Here is a 20,964-nt window from a genome sequence, read left to right as displayed (position 1 = left end):
GAAAATAATGATAGACAGAACGTGTAGCCAATTAGATAACGAATCCAACGTTCTTTGTGTGACGTTTTATTTCCTGGTGTGGAAACTGCATTTTAAATACTAACATTAGGATAAATAAGAAGATCGAATGTGTATGCTTGTAAACAAAGACTTTTATTTTGGGGCTGACTGGCACTTAGAAAAGGCACTAGTCTTACATAAACCCTTGCAAGAACCTCATTTTTGGGCCTATTGACCTCTAACATGAAACATAACTTCTTTAGACTTGTGGCTTTGGGATCATTGCATCATTTATATTTAAGTTTTTTAGTAATAAAATTAAAAAATGATTCCAATGTACTTGAGCCTCTCAACTTTTTTGATTTTTAACTTAAAATAATTTTGAAACCAGGAAAATGAAGCTCAAAGTGTCTTCTCTCTAATGATAGTTATGCTTATACTCTAAATGGTTTAGTAAAACAACCCTTTTAGTGAAAGTAGGTCTTTTCATGGTTTGGGCTAGAGTGGGGGTGCTTTTCAAGAGGTCAAAAATTCTACAAAATTCCATAAAAATTGTAGTTTTTTCATTTAATGGTGACTTTAAATATGCCAAAGAATACATTGAAATAATATGTTCAATTGTTCTCTGATATCTACAGTACTGTGCAAAAGTCTTAAGCCACTACCACCAGATTTGTTGTTTTAGCAAAGTTTTAATGTCCATCCATATTTATTTTTAAGATACAAACTGAAAATACAGGAAATTTGTACATAAAATTAAAAACTCTCTTCTTCAGGCATCAGTCAGTATTTAGTGTGACCTCTCTTGGCACAAAGTCCTGAAGTCATTCGATTAGAATTAGACATTAGGATTTAATTTCATTTAGGTTTAAGAGATCCTGCAGCATGGTGGCCTAAGATTTTGCAAAGTACTGTAAATAGAAGGTATGTGGCTTTATGAAGTGCAGAAATGAACGTTTTATATATTCATTTACAACCCTAGGATTTTCCCTTAGAATTAAATGGTCTATTATTACCTTATTTGAAAGGGTCATTAATAGTAATATTGAGATCTGCTCAGATTGTCTGTTTTACAGAACAGCTCCTTTCTGTAGCTCTATGTGTGTGCAAACAGACCATGGGCCCTATTTTAACGTTCTGAAACGCAAGTGCGAAGCGCAAAGCGCAAGTGACTTTGTGGGCGGATCTTGGGCGCTGTTGCTATTTTCCCGGCGGGAGAAATAACTCTTGCGCCAGGCGCAAATCAATAAGGGGTTGGTCTGAAGTAGGTTCATTATTCATAGGTGTGGTTTGGGCGTAACGTCAAATAAACCAATCAGAACGCTATCCAACATTCCCTTTAAACGCAAGGGCGCAAGTTCCATGGCGGGTTGCTATTATTATGACGGATTTACCAGGCGCACGCCAGGAGCGGTTTACAGCCGAGGAGACCGACGTTCTTGTAAGAGCAGTCAAAGACAGAGAAGTTGTTTTGTATGGGGATGGGAGAAACCCGCCCAAATCAGCGTCGGTTAAACAGGTGTGAGAGGAAATAGCCACAATTGTCTCATCAGCTGGCATCCCCATCATTGCGCCAAGCGCTAGAATGATGTCAGGAGACGGGGGAATCCCAAGCTTGCCAGCATAAATCGGGCACGCCGTGTAACGGGAGGTCGATCTGCCTCAGGACCTGACGCCAGCAGAGGACATCGCTGCGTCCACCCTCACCGCTGAAAGAGTTTGGGGGCTTTGAAATCGGACCCAAGAAACGCAAGCAAGGTCCAACCCCAAAGTAAACTTACAAATCAAGTTCATATATATTAAGGTTTCTTATGAAAACATTTTAATTATTCTTTACATAAAATAAACGCAATACGGCAACACAACAAACTTATGAAAATATTTTAATCATTATTTGCATGAGAATTTTTTTACGCAGCCACACAATAAATAAAAACTATCACCACAATGCTCAACACTATGATTTCTTTATCTCATGTGTTAATATTTTTTATTTTTATTTATGATTCGCAAAAATAACTGTTGCATCTGTGTAGATTAGATAAGCAAAGTGTGTGCGCGTTGTGCACGCTATACATTATGGTCAAGCATGCGCCCTTAAAATAGCATAATGAATCACACGCAACGCGCCACTGACTTTAGACTAGTTTTTTTTTTGGTCAGTGGCGCAATTGTTTTTTGAAACTGCAAAACAGCATCAGGGATGGTTTGCGCCGTAACACGCCTCCTTTTTTGCGCTGAACCGCCCAGGGAGTGCAAGTTCATTCCCTAGTTTGCCCACTGTGCGCCGGTGCAAAATACGAATGATACATGCGTCACTGACAAAGTCAATTGCGCTGGGTGCAAGATAGGGCCCCATAAGTTTGAGCCTGTATCAGAAGAAGAACTGGTTTATATGCCTATGTAAATACAGCACATTCTAGTAGCACATTATCTGGCACCTTTAAATTTACCTCCTGTGTAGCTAAACCAATTTTTATGTTTATTTTTTACATTTTAGCTTTTGCACATGACTTAGGCAGAAAGGTTTGCTGACACTCGTTTAGGTGACAGTCAGATGGAGGAGACACAGCCTGCGATAACTCAGTCGAATATTTCGGGTGCCTTAATTTTAGCGAATGAATTATGCACGAGCGCTTGTGTAATGAATGTAAAAAGAGTTACCCTATCATTCATAATCTGGAGGCAAGGGGAAATGTGAGCGGCAGCTTGGGCACTTACTGGCGTTTCCAAAGGACCGGGTGACACAGGAGCCGCGGGGGGAGAGGAAGAGATAGAGTCCTTTGTCCGTGCAGATTACAGCTCCAAATATAACACCTCGCACGCTGATAATGCTGCTGCTAATGCACAAAAGAAAGCGAGACTGAGATTTAAACGGACCAAAACAGGGTTTCAGATGTGCTGGTGTCATGCAGATAGAGAGTTTGTTAAGGGGTGTTTTATATTACACATGACCAAGATAGAGGTGTGGGTGTGTGTTTATTTGTGCTGTCACAATAGTTTAAATCTATCTTGGTCTGTTTCTGTATCCTGAAACTCAGCATTAGAAACAGCTGCTGAAGTAACGCATGTTAAGCATGTTTATATTGACTGAACGTTTAGATAGTTGGCAAACTTGGATAAAATGTTTATAAATGTGTTAAATGTATATACATACATTATGTATTTATGTGTTTGCATGATATAGCATTCTAGTCATGCATCTTTGAGGAGGAAAATATCTCTTATGACCTTTGATCAGGAAATCTGTAGAATACAACCATTACGATCCAACACCACAAGATATGAGGGAGGAAAATGATACACATATGGGTGGTAAGAAGTTATTGATGGTGTTTATAAAATCCCATAGTGGGTATCGTGTAATACCCATGGCTGTAGCAGACAGACATTGAACATTGATTGGGAAAATGACTGCGTTTTCCGATCACAGATAAGATTATGTGCATTTACTATTTGCTTTTTAACACAAATCACGTCAGTAATATACTGTATGAAGAGTTCAGATGCAATTAATTTAATTGGTATCTAACAAATGTAACTGTCTTTCGCTGCAAACCCCTCTATGTGCATCTGACGTTTTCTTGTAAATTAGCATTTTGTATCAGGCTCTTATGTGTAGGTTTAGTTAATGTCACTTTAGTGGCAATGAAAGGGTTATTGGTCAGTAAGTAAAATGCATTATTTTCACAAATTTCACATTAATTTTATTGCTATCTAACAAATGTAACTGCCTTTTGCTGCAAATCCCTCTATGTGCATCTGACGTTTTCTTGTAAATTAGCAATTTGTATCAGGCTCTTATGTGTGGGTTCAGTTAATTTCACTTTAGTGGCAATGAAAGGATTATTGGTCAGTAACTGAAATGCCTTATTTTCGCAAATATCACTTTAATTTTTTGGTATCTAACAAATGTAACTGTCTTTCGCTGCAAACCCCTCTATGTGCATCTGACATGTTTTCTTGTAAATGAGCATTTTGTATCAGGCTCTTATGTGTAGGTTCAGTAAAATTCACTTTAGTGGCAATGAAAGGGTTATTATTCAGGAATTTAAATGCCTTATTTTCACAAATTTTACTTTCATTTATTGGTGTATAACAAATTTGACTGTCTTTTGCTGCAAACCCCTCTATGTGCCACTGACGTTTCTTGTAAATGAGCATTTTGTATCAGGCTCTTATGTGTAGGTTCAGTTAATTTAACTTTAGTGGCAATGAAAGGGTTATTGGTCAGTAAGTAAAATGCCTTATTTTCGCAAATTTCACTTTAATTTTATTGCTATCTAACAAATGTAACTGTCTTTCGCTGCAAACCCCTCTATGTGCATCTGACATGTTTTCTTGTAAATTAGCAATTTGTATCAGGCTCTGGGTTCAGTTAATTTCACTTTAGGGGCAATGAAAGGGTTATTGGTCAGGAACTGAAATGCCTTATTTTCGCAAATTTTACTTTAATTTTATTGCGATCTAACAAATGCAACTGTCTTTCGCTGCAAACCCCTCTATGTCAATCTGGCTTGTTTTCTTGTAAATGAGCATTTTGTATCAGGCTCTTATGTGTAGGTTCAGTTAATCACTTTAGTGGCAATGCAAAGGTTATTAGTCAGGAACTGAAATGCCTTATTTTCCAAATATCACTTACATTTTTTTGGTATCTAAAAAATTTGACTGTCTTTCGCTGCAAAACCCTCTATGTGCATCTGACGTTTTCTTGTAAATGAGCATTTTTTATCAGGCTCTTATGTGTAGATTTAGTAATTTCACTTTAGTGGCAATGAAAGGGTTATTGATCAGTAACTGAAATGCATTATTTTCGCAAATTTTTACTTTAATTTATTGGTATTTAAACCAATTTGACTGTCTTTCGCTGCAAAACCCTCTAAGTACATGTTTTGGGCAAAAACCTTGGTTCCCAATCCCACCATGCGTGTGTCTATGCATGTGTTTGTGCACACATAAATATAACAAAAACTAAATAATCATGTGATAAATATATTTTAAGATTTATCAGTTTATGTATAGGCATGGAATCATGTTGTGTATATATAATACTTGTAAGGGTGGTAAGCTCGAATCTAAATAACATTTAAAAGGTCAGCAAAGACCATGTCTTGATGTGAATGTTTCTTGACATGATGTGAACATTTGTGTAACCCTTTAGGATTTTTTTATATAAAAAAATCAATACCAGTTTGTTTTAAAAATCAATAAAGCTAGTTAACTTTGCCACGGCTTGCTGATTCAGAACAGTTGCTTCGCAAATTTGAAAATGGAGGTCACGAACTTGTATGCAGGACAAATATGAGATTCTACTGTATCTTCAGTTTCTCGATTTTTTCCTCAAGCAATTTCGTCTCCCTCCTGAGAACTGGCACGAATGTCTGGTTTCTGTGCTAGCTCTCATCCGTAACATCCACATTGTTGATGCTTTTGTTTTATTATTCATAACAAGTCAACAGCTACTTGTTTAATGGTGTTTTCAGAGAGGTTGGAGAAACTGCAGACTGCATGTTTTCCTACCGGCTCGCCAGCAGGCCCCTATTAAGGGAGGGGGGTGTGAGCTATATGCAGAGTGCTTTTTTATTAGGCCGCTGCAGTCTTCTCTCCATCCACCTGAAGAAATGATTTGTCTTTTTTTGATAGCCCTGCTGGAGTCTGCCTGCGCGAGGAAACCAAATTACTCTGAGTAAATGGCCTTGTTGGTGTTAGCACAGGAATCCAGGTCATATGTATTTGTGTAAACAGTGGTGCTAAATCCAGCTCTCTATAGAGATTTTTATGAAGTAATATATGCTGTTTGAGACATGGCCTAGCGGTTAGTACGTGTGCACACTGAGCTGTAATGCTTATGCAAACCATTTGGGTTTGAATCTGGCTTTTCTAGTATCCATTATTTCCTTTTTTGTTTAAATACATAAACAGTAGGGGTGTGTTACGGCTTAAATTACTCACGGTTCGGTGCGTATCATGGTTTTAGGGTCACAGTTTCGGTATGTTTTGGTGTGTGTATGTTTATGGGGACAAAAGAAAGGAAAAGATCATTATTTATTGGGTTTAGCTGTTTATTATGGACAGATAAATTGCTGGAATCATATCGCGTCGCTTGTAGTTGCCATTTAAAGTCATCAATTGACTGAAACAATGATAAACCTTTAAATCTAGCTCGCCAACAATCTTTGGATGTTCACCAAGTAATTCACCAAGATTCAGATAAGTAATCATAACATAACTACTAAAACTAAAATATGTAATTCAAGCTGGTTGCCAAGGGCTGGCAGACTGCACGTGGTTGAAGATAATAGCTGGACGAAGGCCGGCTGGTTGGTTTGAAGAATGCTGTCTCAAAGCTTACGCGCGTTAAGATTCTGTTCACATCGGCTAAACCCATCCGGCGTTTCTGCCAGTGGCGTCTGCAGCTTCGATTGAGGCTCACAAAGACTCTTTGAGCACTCAATCTGCTGTCAAAGTACCTGTGATTTATCTAATGTTGTAAATGAAGGTGGAGGCTGGATTTTTATCAGGCCAGTGTGGGTTAGGGCATCATTACTCTGAGCTCAGGCAGCATTTGATCTGGTCTGATTATTTAAATGTGGATATTTGGGATTTTTTTTCTTTGAATGGAGATCAATGCTTAGAATGTGTTCATGCAATGATGCATAATATTTTAATTGTATCACGGGAATGTGTATTAATGATCGCAGGTGCATGCTTGAAAGCACATGGCACTAAGGATGGTGTAATACCCCGAAACATTCTGCTTCACTGTTGCACTTCTTTGTATATTTTGCTTCTATAATAAATGTAGGCGAACATTGTGGCCAGCATAAAAATTTGAGTGAATTATCATGCATTTCAGATATTAGTATTCAATATTACAGAAGACATGCACTTAAGGGATACTCCAGCCAAATATCAAAATTACCCCTTGATGCACTCACCCTTAAGCAATCCAAGATGCATATCTCCATCATCTTTCAGACGAATACATTTGGAGTTATTTTTATAAATGTCCTTGCTCTTCCAAGCTTTGTAATGGTAAAAAACAGGGATCAGGAAAAAACTTTTGACTTTAACTCTCCAAAAAGTGCATTCATCCTTCAAAGAGGTAATCCACACAGCTCCAATGGGTTAATAAAGGCTCTGTGGGTTATCAATAAAATTTTCATAAGAAAAATATCCATATTTGAAATTTTTATATACTGTTATAACTAGCTTCTGGTAACAGCGTCATCTTGGACTCCAGTGAGAGTTTTAGCATAGTTAGTGTTTTTGCCATGCGTACGTTGCGCAGTGACTCCCATGAATCATGTGAGTCCAAGATGGTGTCGTTACCGGAAACTAGTTAATATATTTTATAAAGTTTAAATTCACACAGGGCGTAGGTGTGAAGACCTGTGGTGTACTTTTAGCAAAGATGCTTATATTATGGAGATGGCAATCTTCCATTAGAAAACACGAAACAGTCAACTTCGCTAGCGTGCAGGACCTCAGCCAGTCAATAATGATCAGGCGGTTGCGGGCGGTCAGAGTGTTACAACAGGCAGTTACAGTTTACCAGAATTTAAGATTACTTTTTAATCTGTTCTTTAAAAATGGCCTCTGGTCTCCGTCCCTGTGTATAGAAGCATTAACAGCATTCCTATGCTAAGCTTGCAGGTTTCATTAGAGAGGGTCTTTGCTATCAGTATGCTAACCGTATAGCAATTTTTGTATCGGACCCTCTCAGATCCACTGCGGATGCTATTTCGTTGCGTTGCCAGCCAGCCTCTTCTCACATGACGTTAAAAAGACCAGGTGTGGTGTTTGACATCGAGCGTCATTGTGATCATGGCTAGTTTAAATTTTGTGCGCTCGTTTCGTTTTTTTCTCCGGCTGTATTTGATTTGCTCAGGTGCCGCACACACATTTGCATTATCTTGCTTATTCGACAATCGTTAAAGGAATATTCCATTTTCTTAAAAGAAAAATCCAGATAATTTACTCACCACCATGTCATCCAAAATGTTGATGTCTTTCTTTGTTCAGTCCAGAAGAAATTATGTTTTTTGAGGAAAACATTGCAGGATTTTTCTCATTTTAATGGACTTTAATAGAGCCCAACATTTAATACTTAACTCAACACTTAACAGTTTTTTTCAACGGAGTTTCAAAGGACTATAAACGATCCCAAACGAGGCATAAGGGTCTTATCTAGCAATACGATTGTCATTTTTGACAAGAAAAATAAAAAATATGTACTTTTAAACCACAACTTTTCGTGTAGGTCCGGTCGAGCGCGACCTAACGTAAATGCGTAGTGACGTAGGGAGGTCACGTGTTACATATATAAAACGCACATTTGCGGACCATTTTAAACAATAAACTGCCACAAAGACATTAATTTGTATCAGTTGACATACAACAACGTAGGAACGGTCCTCTTTCTTTACACACTTGTAAACACTGGGGCGGGGTTTCGCGTTCGTCCTCTGTGACCTTTTGACGTCATGACGTATTGCGTGGTGTCAGCTGGCGCATCACGACCTGATCTACATGACGAGAAGTTGTGGTTTAAAAGTGTATATTTGTTATTTTTCTTGTCAAAAATGACAATCGTTTTGCTAGATAAGACCCTTATGCCTCTTTTGGGATCGTTTAGAGTCCTTTGAAACTCCGTTGAAAAAAAAACGTTAAGTGTTGAGTTAAGTATTAAATGTTGGGCTCTATTAAAGTCCATTAAAATGAGAAAAATCCTGCAATGTTTTCCTCAAAAAACATAATTTCTTCTCGACTGAACAAAGAAAGACATCAACATTTTGGATGACATGGTGGTGAGTAAATTATCTGGATTTTTCTTTTAAGAAAATGGACTAATCCTTTAAGTTTTATCGAAAATTGAAGATTGATTAATTGTTAACATCCCTAGAGGATATCAAAATAATCTATGCTCCTGTGTTCCTGTTGCCCAATTGGTTTGAGCACTGTGTTAGCAATGCAAAGGTCACTGGTTCGAATGCTGATAAAATGTATACATTGAATGCACTGTAAGTAAATTTGACTAACTTCTTGTTCTTGAACCATTTACATTTCATTAACATACATGTGGTGCAGTATACGCGAAGTGACTTACAGTGCAATCAGGCTTCACATTTTATATTCATTAAAGATAGAAAGAGATGAAATATCTTGTATGTAATCTAAACACAGCCCAAATAAAGCAATAAATGTGTGTTCAGTGTGTGGCTAACCTTGGCTCAGCACTTTATTTTTTAATGGTTAGAAGTTCAATTTTTATGCCATTGTCAAGACGATTCTTTCTCTTACGCTGTACATTTAGCCACAAATTCAAGTACATGTCTAACATCTAAATAAAAAACATTGTGGCCCTTCTTTTTACACCGTTTTTAGCTTTACATTTATCGTCGCTGACACATGCAGTGTAGTCACGATAATTCTCATCCCATTTCATAACGCCTGCTATGCAATCTCTTCATCTGCTGCCAATGGAAAACGGGGCAGCATATTATCTATGGCAGAGTATTATAAGAGATTATCCCTGACAGATCTTTTCCCTCGCAGGCACCATTAACCAGGATTCGGCCCACTTGATATTTCTACCACCTGTGACCGTCATCCGCCGGGCACAAGAATTATTGCCATTGTATTTTTTCCTCCTCTATAAATTAATCATGTAGGGAAATACTCTGAATCCAACTCTACGGTGACCAAGATACACCCTTCCACAAATGCCCATGACACCATGCATCATTAAAACAGACCTGTGCCATTTGACACCGAGACGATTTTTCACGCTCTTCCCAGTTTGATACGTTTTATCGCTCCAGATCACGCTTAGAGACAAAGCAGGAGGGCTTTGGCTGTCTTTGATATGCCTGACGGACGCAGGCGGGCGGCAGAAAACAAGCCGACCTCTCTGTGAAGCGCGAGGGGAATGCTGACCAGACGAAAACGTGAATTAGCATTGATCATTTTTGCCATGTTAATGACTTGAGCCTTCCAGGGCTTGTTAGACATCTCGTGGTAATAGATTGTAATGGTCATACCAGCCGTCCCAGAAGTCCACCAACTCTCGATTGTTTTACAAATGGCAAGTGCTTCTTAGTACAACCAAGGACAACGATTTTTGGGTCGTTAATGTTATTTTTCGCTAGGGACAATGATCTCATAAGTGTATTAATGGTGGGGAAAGTTCAACCTTGCATCACTGTCCTAAAATGTAAATAGTACTGTAAATGTTACCTTCTTTTTAAACTATGATGATGAGCAGCCTGTGTATCAGTTAACTTCTCTAAGCATATTTGGTTTCTCTGTAAAGGACGCTGGTGCAGAGAGGTAGAATTGAAGGAATTGATTTTGAATAGGTATGAAAAAAGGTAGCATGCGGGGTAGCAATCAGATCTGCAGGTCAAATTAAGATCTTCCCCCATCACGCAGCTAATGTTTCATCATCCGTTTCGCATATTCACCAGTTATAGATCACCCTCATAAGGGAAGACATCAAACAAATATCCGGCTATTGACCTGTTCTCCCAGACTTGATTGAGACTCATAGCGGGCCGCTGGAACAGAATGACAAACAAAGAAGGCAGTAGGTTAAAAAAAACGGAAACCAAATCGATAGAGATGACTGAAATGACGAAGGACTTGAAGGTCAAAGCTCGCGGTCCCTTGGAGTAGATAATACAGGAACATAATCAATCTCATCTAATTTAATCTCTCCCTCCATCTCAGACCTGATACGCAGTCATTTTTTCCACCATGGTCAAATCTTTTCATTTTCTGCACTGAGCTGCTCTCTGATGTTACAATAACGAATCAGTAAAGTTAGTTAATAGGGCTGAAGAACAATGATGACACACTTAATAGCATTGCTGATGCTGATACTAATTTTACTATGTTCTTACCTCAACTTATACTTATCTTTTTTCAATGTGTGCACTTAATCTTTGTAAAGCGTGTTGTGAATGTGTTAGCATTTAGCCTAGCCCCTTTCATTCCTTAGGATCCAAACAGGGATACATTTAAAAGCCCCCTGCTGAAAAAAACAGCATACCAGCAAGACCAGCATATGTTGTGTATTGGTGCTGGTTTTCTAGTAAAAACCAGCTAAACCAGCATCAGCACCAGCATTAGCACCAGCTAAACCAGCACCAAACCAGTATTAGCACCAGCTAAACCAGCATTAGCACCAGCATCCCATGCTGGTCATACCAGCATATGTTGTGTTTTGGTGCTGGTATGCTGTGACCACCAGCTAAACCAGCATAGACCAGCATAATTCCCATGGTGGTCCATGCTGGTTTGATGCTGGTTTTTTCAGCAGGGCCACCAAACACTTTTGATTTTACGTTTTATTTTGTGCAACCATACTTACTTGTGTAACTAACTACTCATGTAACAGTCTTTAAATAGGGAAAACATTAAAGTGTTTGGTGGCTTCTAAATTCATCCTGTTCAGATCCTGTTCTTAATGAAATGAATGGGGCTAGGCTAAATGCTAACACATTCACGAGGTGCTGTGCAAAAATTAAAAGTGCATGCATTGAATAAAGATACGTATGTATTAATTTGTCTAAGGTGAGGTAAGAACATAATAAAATATTGAAAAACAGTGGGGGTTTTCTTTAACAACACGCAGAGGCTTCAAAACAATAAAGACCCTTTAAAACAACACTGAAAGTTTAGGGTGACCATACGTGCCATTCTTCCCGGACGCGTCCTGGCCAGGATTTCGGGTGCGTCTTCCGGAAGTCGTATTTGTCGACCGCATACGTCATAGAGGATTATTATTATTATTACTACAGAAAAGCGGTTGTTGATGTCTGCGGTCAACAAATACGACTTCCGGAAGACGCGCCAGAAATCCTGGCCAGGACGCGTCCGGGAAGAATGGCACGTATGGTCACTCTATGATAGTTTAAAACCAATAACGCGAAAGGAATATTCAACTTTCATTAAAAAATCTGATATTTACTCACCCCCATGTCATCCAAGATATTTATGTCTGTCTTTGTTCAGTCGAAATGAAATTACTTTCTTTGAGGAAAACATTGCAGGTTTTTATGGATTTTTCTCCATATAGTGGACTTTCAATGCAGCTTCAAGGGGCTCTAAACGATCCCTAAACAAGGCATAAGGGTCTTATCTCACTAAACAATTGTAATTTTCACAAAAATAAAAAATAAAATAAAAATATGTACTTTTTATCCTCAACTTCTCGTCTTGCACTAGCCTTCTGATGCGCCATCTAGACCTACCGTATTGCGTAATCATGTCCAAAGGTCATGCATGATGTATGCGAAACAACCACTCCTGTGTTTACAAGTATGGAGAAAGAGGACCGTTCCGACGTTTATTGTTTAAAAAGGTCCCATATGTAATGTATGACCTTTCGACGTGATTACGGTATACGTAAGGTTACGCTGGTGCATCACACAGCTAGTGCAAGACAAGTTGTTGTGGTTAAAAAGTACTTTTTTTGTTGGCGAAAATGATGATCATTTCACTAGATAAGCCTCGGTTGGGATCATTTAGAGCCCTTTGAAGCTGCATTGAAACTGCAATTTTAAACTGCATTGAAACGGCAAACTGTTAAGGTCCACTAAAGTCCACTATATGGAGAAAATCCCAGAATGTTTTCATCAAAAATAATAATTTGACATGGGGGTAAATTATCTGGATCTTTTTATGAAAGGGGAGTAATCCTTAAAGCAATTCTTATACTTTAAAACAAGGTGATGTTTCAAAACAATACTGGTGCACCAAAACAGTACTGACGCTTAAAAACAATGAAAAGGCTTCAATACAACCCCGAGCTGTCAAAACACTGAATATTAAAAAAATAGTAATGCTTCAAAACTATTTGTGTACTTTAAAACAATACTGATGTTTCAAAACAATGCAGAGGTTTCAAAACAATACTGACACTTTAAAACAACACTGATAGTTTATAAACAATACTGATGCTTTAAAGCAATTCTTATACTTCAAAACAAACTGATGTTTCAAAACAATCCAATTTTTTCAAAACACTTAAACTTCTAAACAACACTGAGCCTTCAAAACACTGATAGTTAAAAAACAGCATGCTTCAAAACTATTTGTATACATCAAAACAATGCTGATGTTTAAAAACAATGCAGAGGCTTCAAAACAATACTAACACTTTAAAACAAAATTGATAGTTTAAAAACAATACTGATGCTTTAAAGCAATTCTTATACTTCAAAACAAACTGATGTTTCAAAACAATACTGCTTTTTCAAAACACTAATAGATAAAAAAGAAATAAAACATTAGCAATGTTTCAAAACTATTTGTATACTTCAGAAGTTACTAAGGTTTAAAACAATTCTTATACTTCAAAACAAACATGTTCTTAACCCTCCAACAAAACAACTCATAATTGGCGGGAGTGTCTGTGTATTCACGTTCACGAATGTTAATCCTAAATGTTATACATTAAGCTGGTTTTCAAAGCCTGCTATAATAAATGAAAGTTTCTAGTATTCCTATATTACCCATAAACCACAAGGTGTCCTGCACTCAGAAATGTCAAAAATATTACCCCCATTTACTACGGCGCTATGGGCCCGCCAGGGCCCATAATTTGTAAAAGCAAAAACAGCGCCATTGACCCTCATAAATTAAAGTGGGTATTCGGCAGCTCTGATGTGCTTTAAAGAGTATTGAATTCCTGTGAGGTGGATGGATTGCGCTCAGCCGCCTCAAAAACTCGATGCCCTTTCTAGGTGTATCCCCTCCCCTATCAAATCATAATCCTGTCCGGAGATACACCGGGCTAAAAAATGAAATATGTTTGCAGGTTTGTAAATGTACCACACATTAGATTTTTTTTCCTGTAAGTGTGTAGAACTAATACTTTTAGCACAATCCAAACATTGCCTTTGGCAGGGGAATTTGTGTTAAGGTTCTGCAGCCGTAAGCCACTGAGGATTTTTTCCCATATCTCTCTTAGTCGCTCACTTTTTTCATGTCTGTCTCTTCCTCTTCAATTTTCTTGACTCATGGGAGATATAGTGAGCCTAGCCTTAGTATCCACACTGCAGTTGATCAGCAGGTCTGTAGGCACTGAATCCAGCGCTTGCTTTTATAGATGAATGAATTATTAATACTCAGAAGTCACTTATTTTGTGTCTTTTTCTCTCTGTCTCTCTCCCTTTCAAATTCCAGAGCTAACAAAGCTGACTTTACATAGGAAGAACACAACCTGCTCCCTTTGCAGTTGAATGGAAATAACAGAGAATCTGTGACCTTGGAAGATGAAGATGTTGTTGCCATGGGAACTCTTAATCCTGTTGTCACTCAAGAGCTGCCTAGCAGGTACGATATCCCCCGAGTTGCTTTGATAGCTCACCTGTTCTGCATAGTCCCCACTTCAGCAGAGAGATTGGCTTTTCATTCCTCTAATCATTTTCACATTCCTCTTGAGACCGATGCATGCTGGGAACAAACTCCTGTGGTGTCCCCAGCAGGACGTTTGTCTTGGCACAGTTCCTGATTCGCTCTTTAGCGAGAACTTCACCCAAGTTTTACTTTAGCATGTTCTGTTTGTTTATAACTAAGTAGGACACCAAACTTCTGTTCATCTGTACCTTGCGTAGTTCTGACAAAAGTTTGGTTCTTAATTTGAATTGCTTGGTCCACATCAGGTCTGGGGAAGCTATGAGAGCAATGCTAAGTCGTATTTTAAAAAAATAATACTATAGTTAAAGTTACAGGCCAAGCTACAGCATTTTGTAATATGAGTAAGGAAAATGAACTTAAAGGTATAGTTTACCCAAACATGAAAATTCTGTCATAATACCCTCATGTTCTTACAAACCTGTATAAATTTCTTTGTTCTGATGAACACAAAGGAAGATATTGTGAGGAATGTTTGTAAACAAACCATTCGTGAGCCCTATTTACTTCCATAGTAGGAAAAAATAATACTATGCCAACGCTATCTCACAAGAATTGTGAATCACAAGGCTAATTCGTATTAATTCATATGACATTCGTAAGTTTTTGTACGATTTGCCTTGACCCATGTGACATCATTTACACACCCTTAGGTTGTTCTAAACCTTTGAGGTTTTTTTCTAATGAACACAAATGAAGATATTTTGATAAAGGATGGTAGGCACACAGTTGATGGTATCCATTGAATTCCATCATATTTGTTTTTCCTACTATGGAAGTCAATGAATGCAATCAGCTGTGTGCTTACCATCATATATCAAAATATCTTTTTTTGTGTGTTCATCAGAAAAAAAGAAATTCATACAAGTCTAGAACAACATGAGGATGAGAAAATGACAAAATTGTAATTTTGGGGTGAACTATGCCTTTAACAAATTTGACTGTCTTTCGCTGCAAAATCCTCTAAGTGCACACTGCTGGGTTAAAAATTACCCATGCTGGGTCCTTGTTACCCAATCATAGTTAGTAATTATGGCTGCACGATTATGACAAAAATCATGATTGACAATTTTTCACCTTGATATTGGAATTGAGATTATTGATTTGTTAATTGATAGATTTTACATAAATGTTTTGTAACTTTCTGTGAAACAGCTGCATCCTAAACATCCCAAACTAAATAATATAATGTAAATAAGAAATAATTATGGGATGACCACATTCGTAAGTTTTTGTCCGATTTGCCTTGACCCCTGATGTGGGTTAGGTGCGGGGTTAGGGGTTGGGTTTCGTCGTTATTCTTTTTATTTCATGAGAATTGTACATTATATGTCATCCAAAAATGCGTTATTAAGACGAAATAACACATATAAGTCACAGTGGACTATACGTTGCGTTTATTTAGAAAATTATTTCACAAAATCCAAGCCGAAGAACAGACATTTAATCTGGAAAGGCAATTTATTCAACTAAACAATAGCAGACAGAACAGCAGGCTGAATAGATGTCTGTACGTTAAAGTAATATTATCAGTTATTTAAACGATAAACCATAACATACAGAACTTACTTGGAAGGTTGAATAGGCTAAATTAACCGAACAAGCCAACTAGCGTGAAGTTCGCATACTTGTCATTCCACTTTACTGAATCAATTGAATTACATAAATACAGAAGCAGCAAATGACGGACTCTCGCGGCTTTTGACGGTAATGTTGTCTCTTGCCTTATAAATGTCAAAATTAATTCATACTGACTTACAAGGTGCACCTGACTATAAGACGCCGCACCAGCCAAGTGATGAAAAAAATGTGGCTTATAGACCGAATAATACGGTAGTGTAGGGTACGACGCATAAGAGTAGACTCTTTAGAAAACTGTGCATTGTGAATTCTTTAGCTACATGTAGGGATAAATCAATATCCTCTTGTCTTATATCAAAATCCTCCACTATTTTCAAAATCCTTGGTTTGTCTCTACTTTGTGTCTTCAATACACCAGTATGCATTGAAAGCTACATCCTACGCTGATACTCTCTTGTAAATGCGCCTTGTAACTTCAACTGTGTTCATCTGAAAGAAGATGGTCATATGAATCTCAGATGGCTTGAGGGTGAATAAATCTTGGGGGTAATTCTGATTATTCGATGAACTACCCCTTTAAGTCATCTTCCAAATGTAAAACACTTACAGCTTAATACTTTCCATCACTTGCCTTTATTCCATGCACATACATGTACACTTCTAACATCCTAAACCTATCCAACCTCTCCATAATTACACCCTTTCCACAGTCAAATGCGTTAAGTATTCCATGTTTTCCTATGGAGTGGATATTTCTCCTATGGTTCCAAGAATTCACAGTAGTTTTTGCAGTGATAAGTAAGAAACAATCTGGAGAGGCAGGTGCCCTATTTAAACTAACTAAAGTACTCCAGTCATCACCACATTCTAGCTATTTTCGTTGTTGTGCTACAGTAACTATGCCAACTCAAATGGCCATTTGCATTCAAGCCACAGGTGCTCTTTTGATTACACAGCTTGATATTCTGAAAGCTTAGCTAGACAAAGTGCACAGTCTCAGATGGAAGGGCAGTGGCGATTCAGTATAAAGGACATTAGAAGACCAAATCCACATTTCTAACAACCTGCCAGATCTTAGCCTTGGCAGGCTTGGCCTCTAGGCAGAAGCTTTATTTAAAGATAACAGCTCTTTTTATCAGATCATAGGACATTGACAAGCTGGGTGGTGATTACGGTACCTTGCAGTAGTGGCTATGGAGTAATTGATTGGACTTGAGAATTAATTTCCCGTTGGTTTAAAGTGTGTTTGATCTCTTGATAATAATTGATAGTGACATCAAAAAATGAATCCATTAAAAAGACTTAAAGGAAAACACCACCGTTTTTCAATATTTTACTATGTTCTTACCTCAACTTAGATACATTAATGCATACCTGTCTTTTTTCAATACATACACTTAATCTTTGTACAGCGCATCGTGAATGTGTTAGCATTTAGCCTAGCCCCATTCATTCCTTAGGATCCAAACATGCATGAATTTAGATGCCACCAAACACGTGTTTTCCCTATTTAAAGACTGTTACATGAGTATTTACCTGAGTAAGTATGGTGGTACAAAACAAAATGTGACGATTTTTTTATCGAATAAAAAATGAGAACTACTTTATGGCAGAATAGCACTTAGCTTGCAGCACTTTAACCTCCGTGCGCAGTAACATCATCACTCCTGAATACTTCTCCTCTCGCTCAAACTTCCGTCAATATTACTGCGCCCGGGGTCGAAGTGCTGAAAGCTTAGTGGTTGTACTGAACCTAAACATCAAAAAGCCTAATAAAAAGAGACGCACTTAGCTAAGAGCTAAAGACAAGTTATTATTATTCAGTAATTAAAAGTTATTACTTTCAAAAATTTCACTTCAGCCATTTTATTTGTACTTTAATGGATACAGTATTTCACCCAAAAATGAAAGTCATTTACTCATCCTCATGTTGTTCTAAACCTTAATGAGATTTTTTTTTTTTTTTTTTTTGATAAACACAAAAGAAGAAATTTTGATAAATGACAGTACTATGGAAGTCAATGATTGCAATTTGATGTGTGTTTACCATCATTTATCAAAATATCTTCTTTTGTGTTTACCAGAAACAATACATTTATACAGATTTAAAACAACATGAGGATGAAAAAATGACCGAATTGTCATTTTTGGGTGAACTATGCCTTTAACAAATTTGACTTTGTCTTTCGCTGCAAAATCCTCTAAGTGCACACCACTGGGTTAACAATTCCCAGGCTGCACGATTATAACAAAAAAACATGATTGCCGATTTTTCACCTGCATATTGTAAATGCGTTTATTATTAACGCTGGATAGATTTTACAAACATTTTTAGAAATGTTTTATAACTTTTTGTGAAACAGCTGCATCCTTAACATTCCAAACGAAATAATATAATGTAAAAACAAATAATTACTGGAGTTATGTTGTTAATAAAAAATCCAAAATTAATGACTAAAGGACACATCAACTTAACAATTTAAAAATATCTGATTCATGACTGTATTTGATGCTGAAATGCAGAGAATTAAACACAAATTGACAGCTGTAATTGAGGCTTTTGGCGATTATGTAATTGTTTTACCTGTAATTGTAGTATTGGTTAGTTTAATCTTCAATCTAGATGAGTAATGTAGATTAATTGTGCAGCCCTAGTTGTAATAACCCAGCATTTGTGTTGAAACAACCCAGCATTGGATAATTTTTATCCCAGTGGTGTGTATTTACCCTCTATAGGTTAAAATAACCCAGCATTTTTTCAATAGTATAGACCAGTGGTTCTCAAACTGGGGACCGGGGGGTGCCAGGGGGGCCCAGTTTTATGACATTTATATAAAATACATGAATTTATCGTGAATTCTTTCTGTCTAATTAAACCTAAAGAGTAAGGCTAAAAACCAACAGTGTAATTTAATGTTTTGTTTAATTAAAATGTTAAGTTTTTAGGAATGCACCATGTTTGAGAACCACTGGTATAGACATTTGCCTGTTAAACACTCTAGTGGCCACATTTATTTAAAAGCACTGAGTATGCTAATCATCGTCTGCATATTTACAACTAGATGTAATACATGACTAATTTTCCCATGGTCAAGTCAACTGTGGAAAACTGTGTTATTCCCAATAAACACCCTTGCTCGAAATGCTTCATTAGTTCCTATTATTCAAAGGACACACCAAAGAGTAAAGAAGAGGCAGAATCTCCCACAGCGTGAACAGACAAGAGCCCTCACCCCGGGCAAACACGCCCGGACACTTCCATTAGTCTGATGATGTGGAGGGAGGGGTTTTTGTCCTCGCCAAGGTTACAGACCTGTAAAATAAAGAAATTCACTCACCCAGAAAGGGTAAAAAATCACAGGTGAGATGTATTGGTGTAAGAAAAACAATATATTATTTTACAGCGGAAAGCACAATTCGTTTCACAGTGAAGGGGCTGACGTGTTCCTGAGAGCTTATTTATTCATTAAAGAAATGATACATTTCACTGGAGTAATTACCACAACATGGGGTAATTAGAGAGGTGGATTGGTGTCTTGGCAGCAGTCAGCCGAAACAACAGACCTAACCACGATGCCACCATGCGTGTTACGGGCCTGCCAAAGGGAAGACGTCATGTTGATTTGGTATCGGCTACGAGAGGGGAAATGAAAGCTGTCGTGTCTGGCACGTGTTTGTGATCCAACGAGCTCAGCGTAGCGAGTGGCTTGAAATAAATAAATACACGTGTTGTATGTGTTCACACCTGTTTTACAATCCAGATTCACATTTGAGATCTGCAGATGATGATTTATTATTGAATGTGTTTTTTTTTTCTAGAAAAAATTATCCGACATGGTCCAGTGTTTACCCAAGAGCCTAGTGACAGCGTTTTCCCTTTAAGTGCTGAAGACAACAAGATATTTATCAACTGCAAAGCCAAGGGAAGTCCTGCACCTCTTTACAAGTATGAACAATCCCCTATTATTCATTTGATTTGAATACTCCTACTTCACAATTTTATAGGCTACAGAAATATCCTGGTTGCTGAGGTTATCACTGTCCTCTGTTTTTACACGTAGGTGGAAATTCAACAAGAAAGATCTTGACATTGACATGGACAACAGCTACAGTCTTGTTGAGGGAAACCTATTGATCAGTAACCCACAGGCAATGAAACACGGAGGAGTTTATCAGTGTATCTCCGCTAATGCTTTTGGCACCGTCCTCAGCCGAGAGGCTAAAGTGGAATTTGCGTGTAAGTAAAATGTAAACATTTATATGTGAGATTTGAAAATTTAATGCAATATTGGTAAAATATTGGCTGCTATGTTATCATCTATATTTCAACTTGTCAGTTGGTAATTTTTTTTTTTTTTAGCTGACCACTACATTTTCTCACCTGGACGATGCCATCAGTAAAGGTCCAGCTTAACTCAATAAAAATCAACTCTCTAAAATGCATTTTTATTTCTCAAAGATTTGCCTTCTCACATAATCCTTAAGTAATGAGGATGTAATTGTTGTTGTATTTTTTTAAGGCTTAATAGGAAGAAAATATTTTATTCATCGAGACAGAAAAGCAATGTGCCATGTTTAAGAGCAAATCAACATCCATTCATTTATGCATTCCCTAAATCGAACATACTGTAAAGAACATAGTTCAGATAAAACTTAACTATTCTACAAAGTGTTAAACCTACACTATAAAAAATGCTGGGTTATTTTAAACCAGCGATAAGTCAAAACGGGCAAACACAGCCATTAGGTTAAAATAACCAAGAAAATGTTTATATTTGACCTCAATGGGTTTAAACAACCTAGCATTTTGAATTAAAGCAACCCAGCATGGGTTAAATCAGGGGTTTTCAAACTGGGCCTGGGGTCTCCCAGAAGGTTCTAAGGGGTCTCCCACAATTATGTAAGGAATAATTGACGATGGACAGTTGAATTGGTCAAAAATATTGCACACCCAAATTG

General features: G+C 37.5%; 1 protein-coding gene across 1 annotated transcript in view; it reads left to right on the top strand.

Moving 5' to 3' along the window:
- cntn6 (contactin 6) overlaps positions 1–20,964 on the top strand; it is a 141,993-nt gene that overhangs the window by 57,734 nt on the left and 63,295 nt on the right. Inside the window, exons 2-4 of the mRNA XM_065279773.2 lie at positions 14,194–14,343; positions 19,825–19,951; positions 20,067–20,242. Of these exons, the coding sequence (XP_065135845.1) occupies positions 14,283–14,343; positions 19,825–19,951; positions 20,067–20,242 (364 nt within the window). The 5' untranslated portion in view covers positions 14,194–14,282. The remainder of the gene's footprint in view (positions 1–14,193; positions 14,344–19,824; positions 19,952–20,066; positions 20,243–20,964) is intronic.

This window comes from Paramisgurnus dabryanus, chromosome 7 (assembly GCF_030506205.2).
Source record: "Paramisgurnus dabryanus chromosome 7, PD_genome_1.1, whole genome shotgun sequence".
In the NCBI taxonomy this organism is placed as follows: Eukaryota; Metazoa; Chordata; class Actinopteri; order Cypriniformes; family Cobitidae; genus Paramisgurnus; species Paramisgurnus dabryanus.
This window is presented reverse-complemented; position numbering and strand designations above follow the sequence as displayed.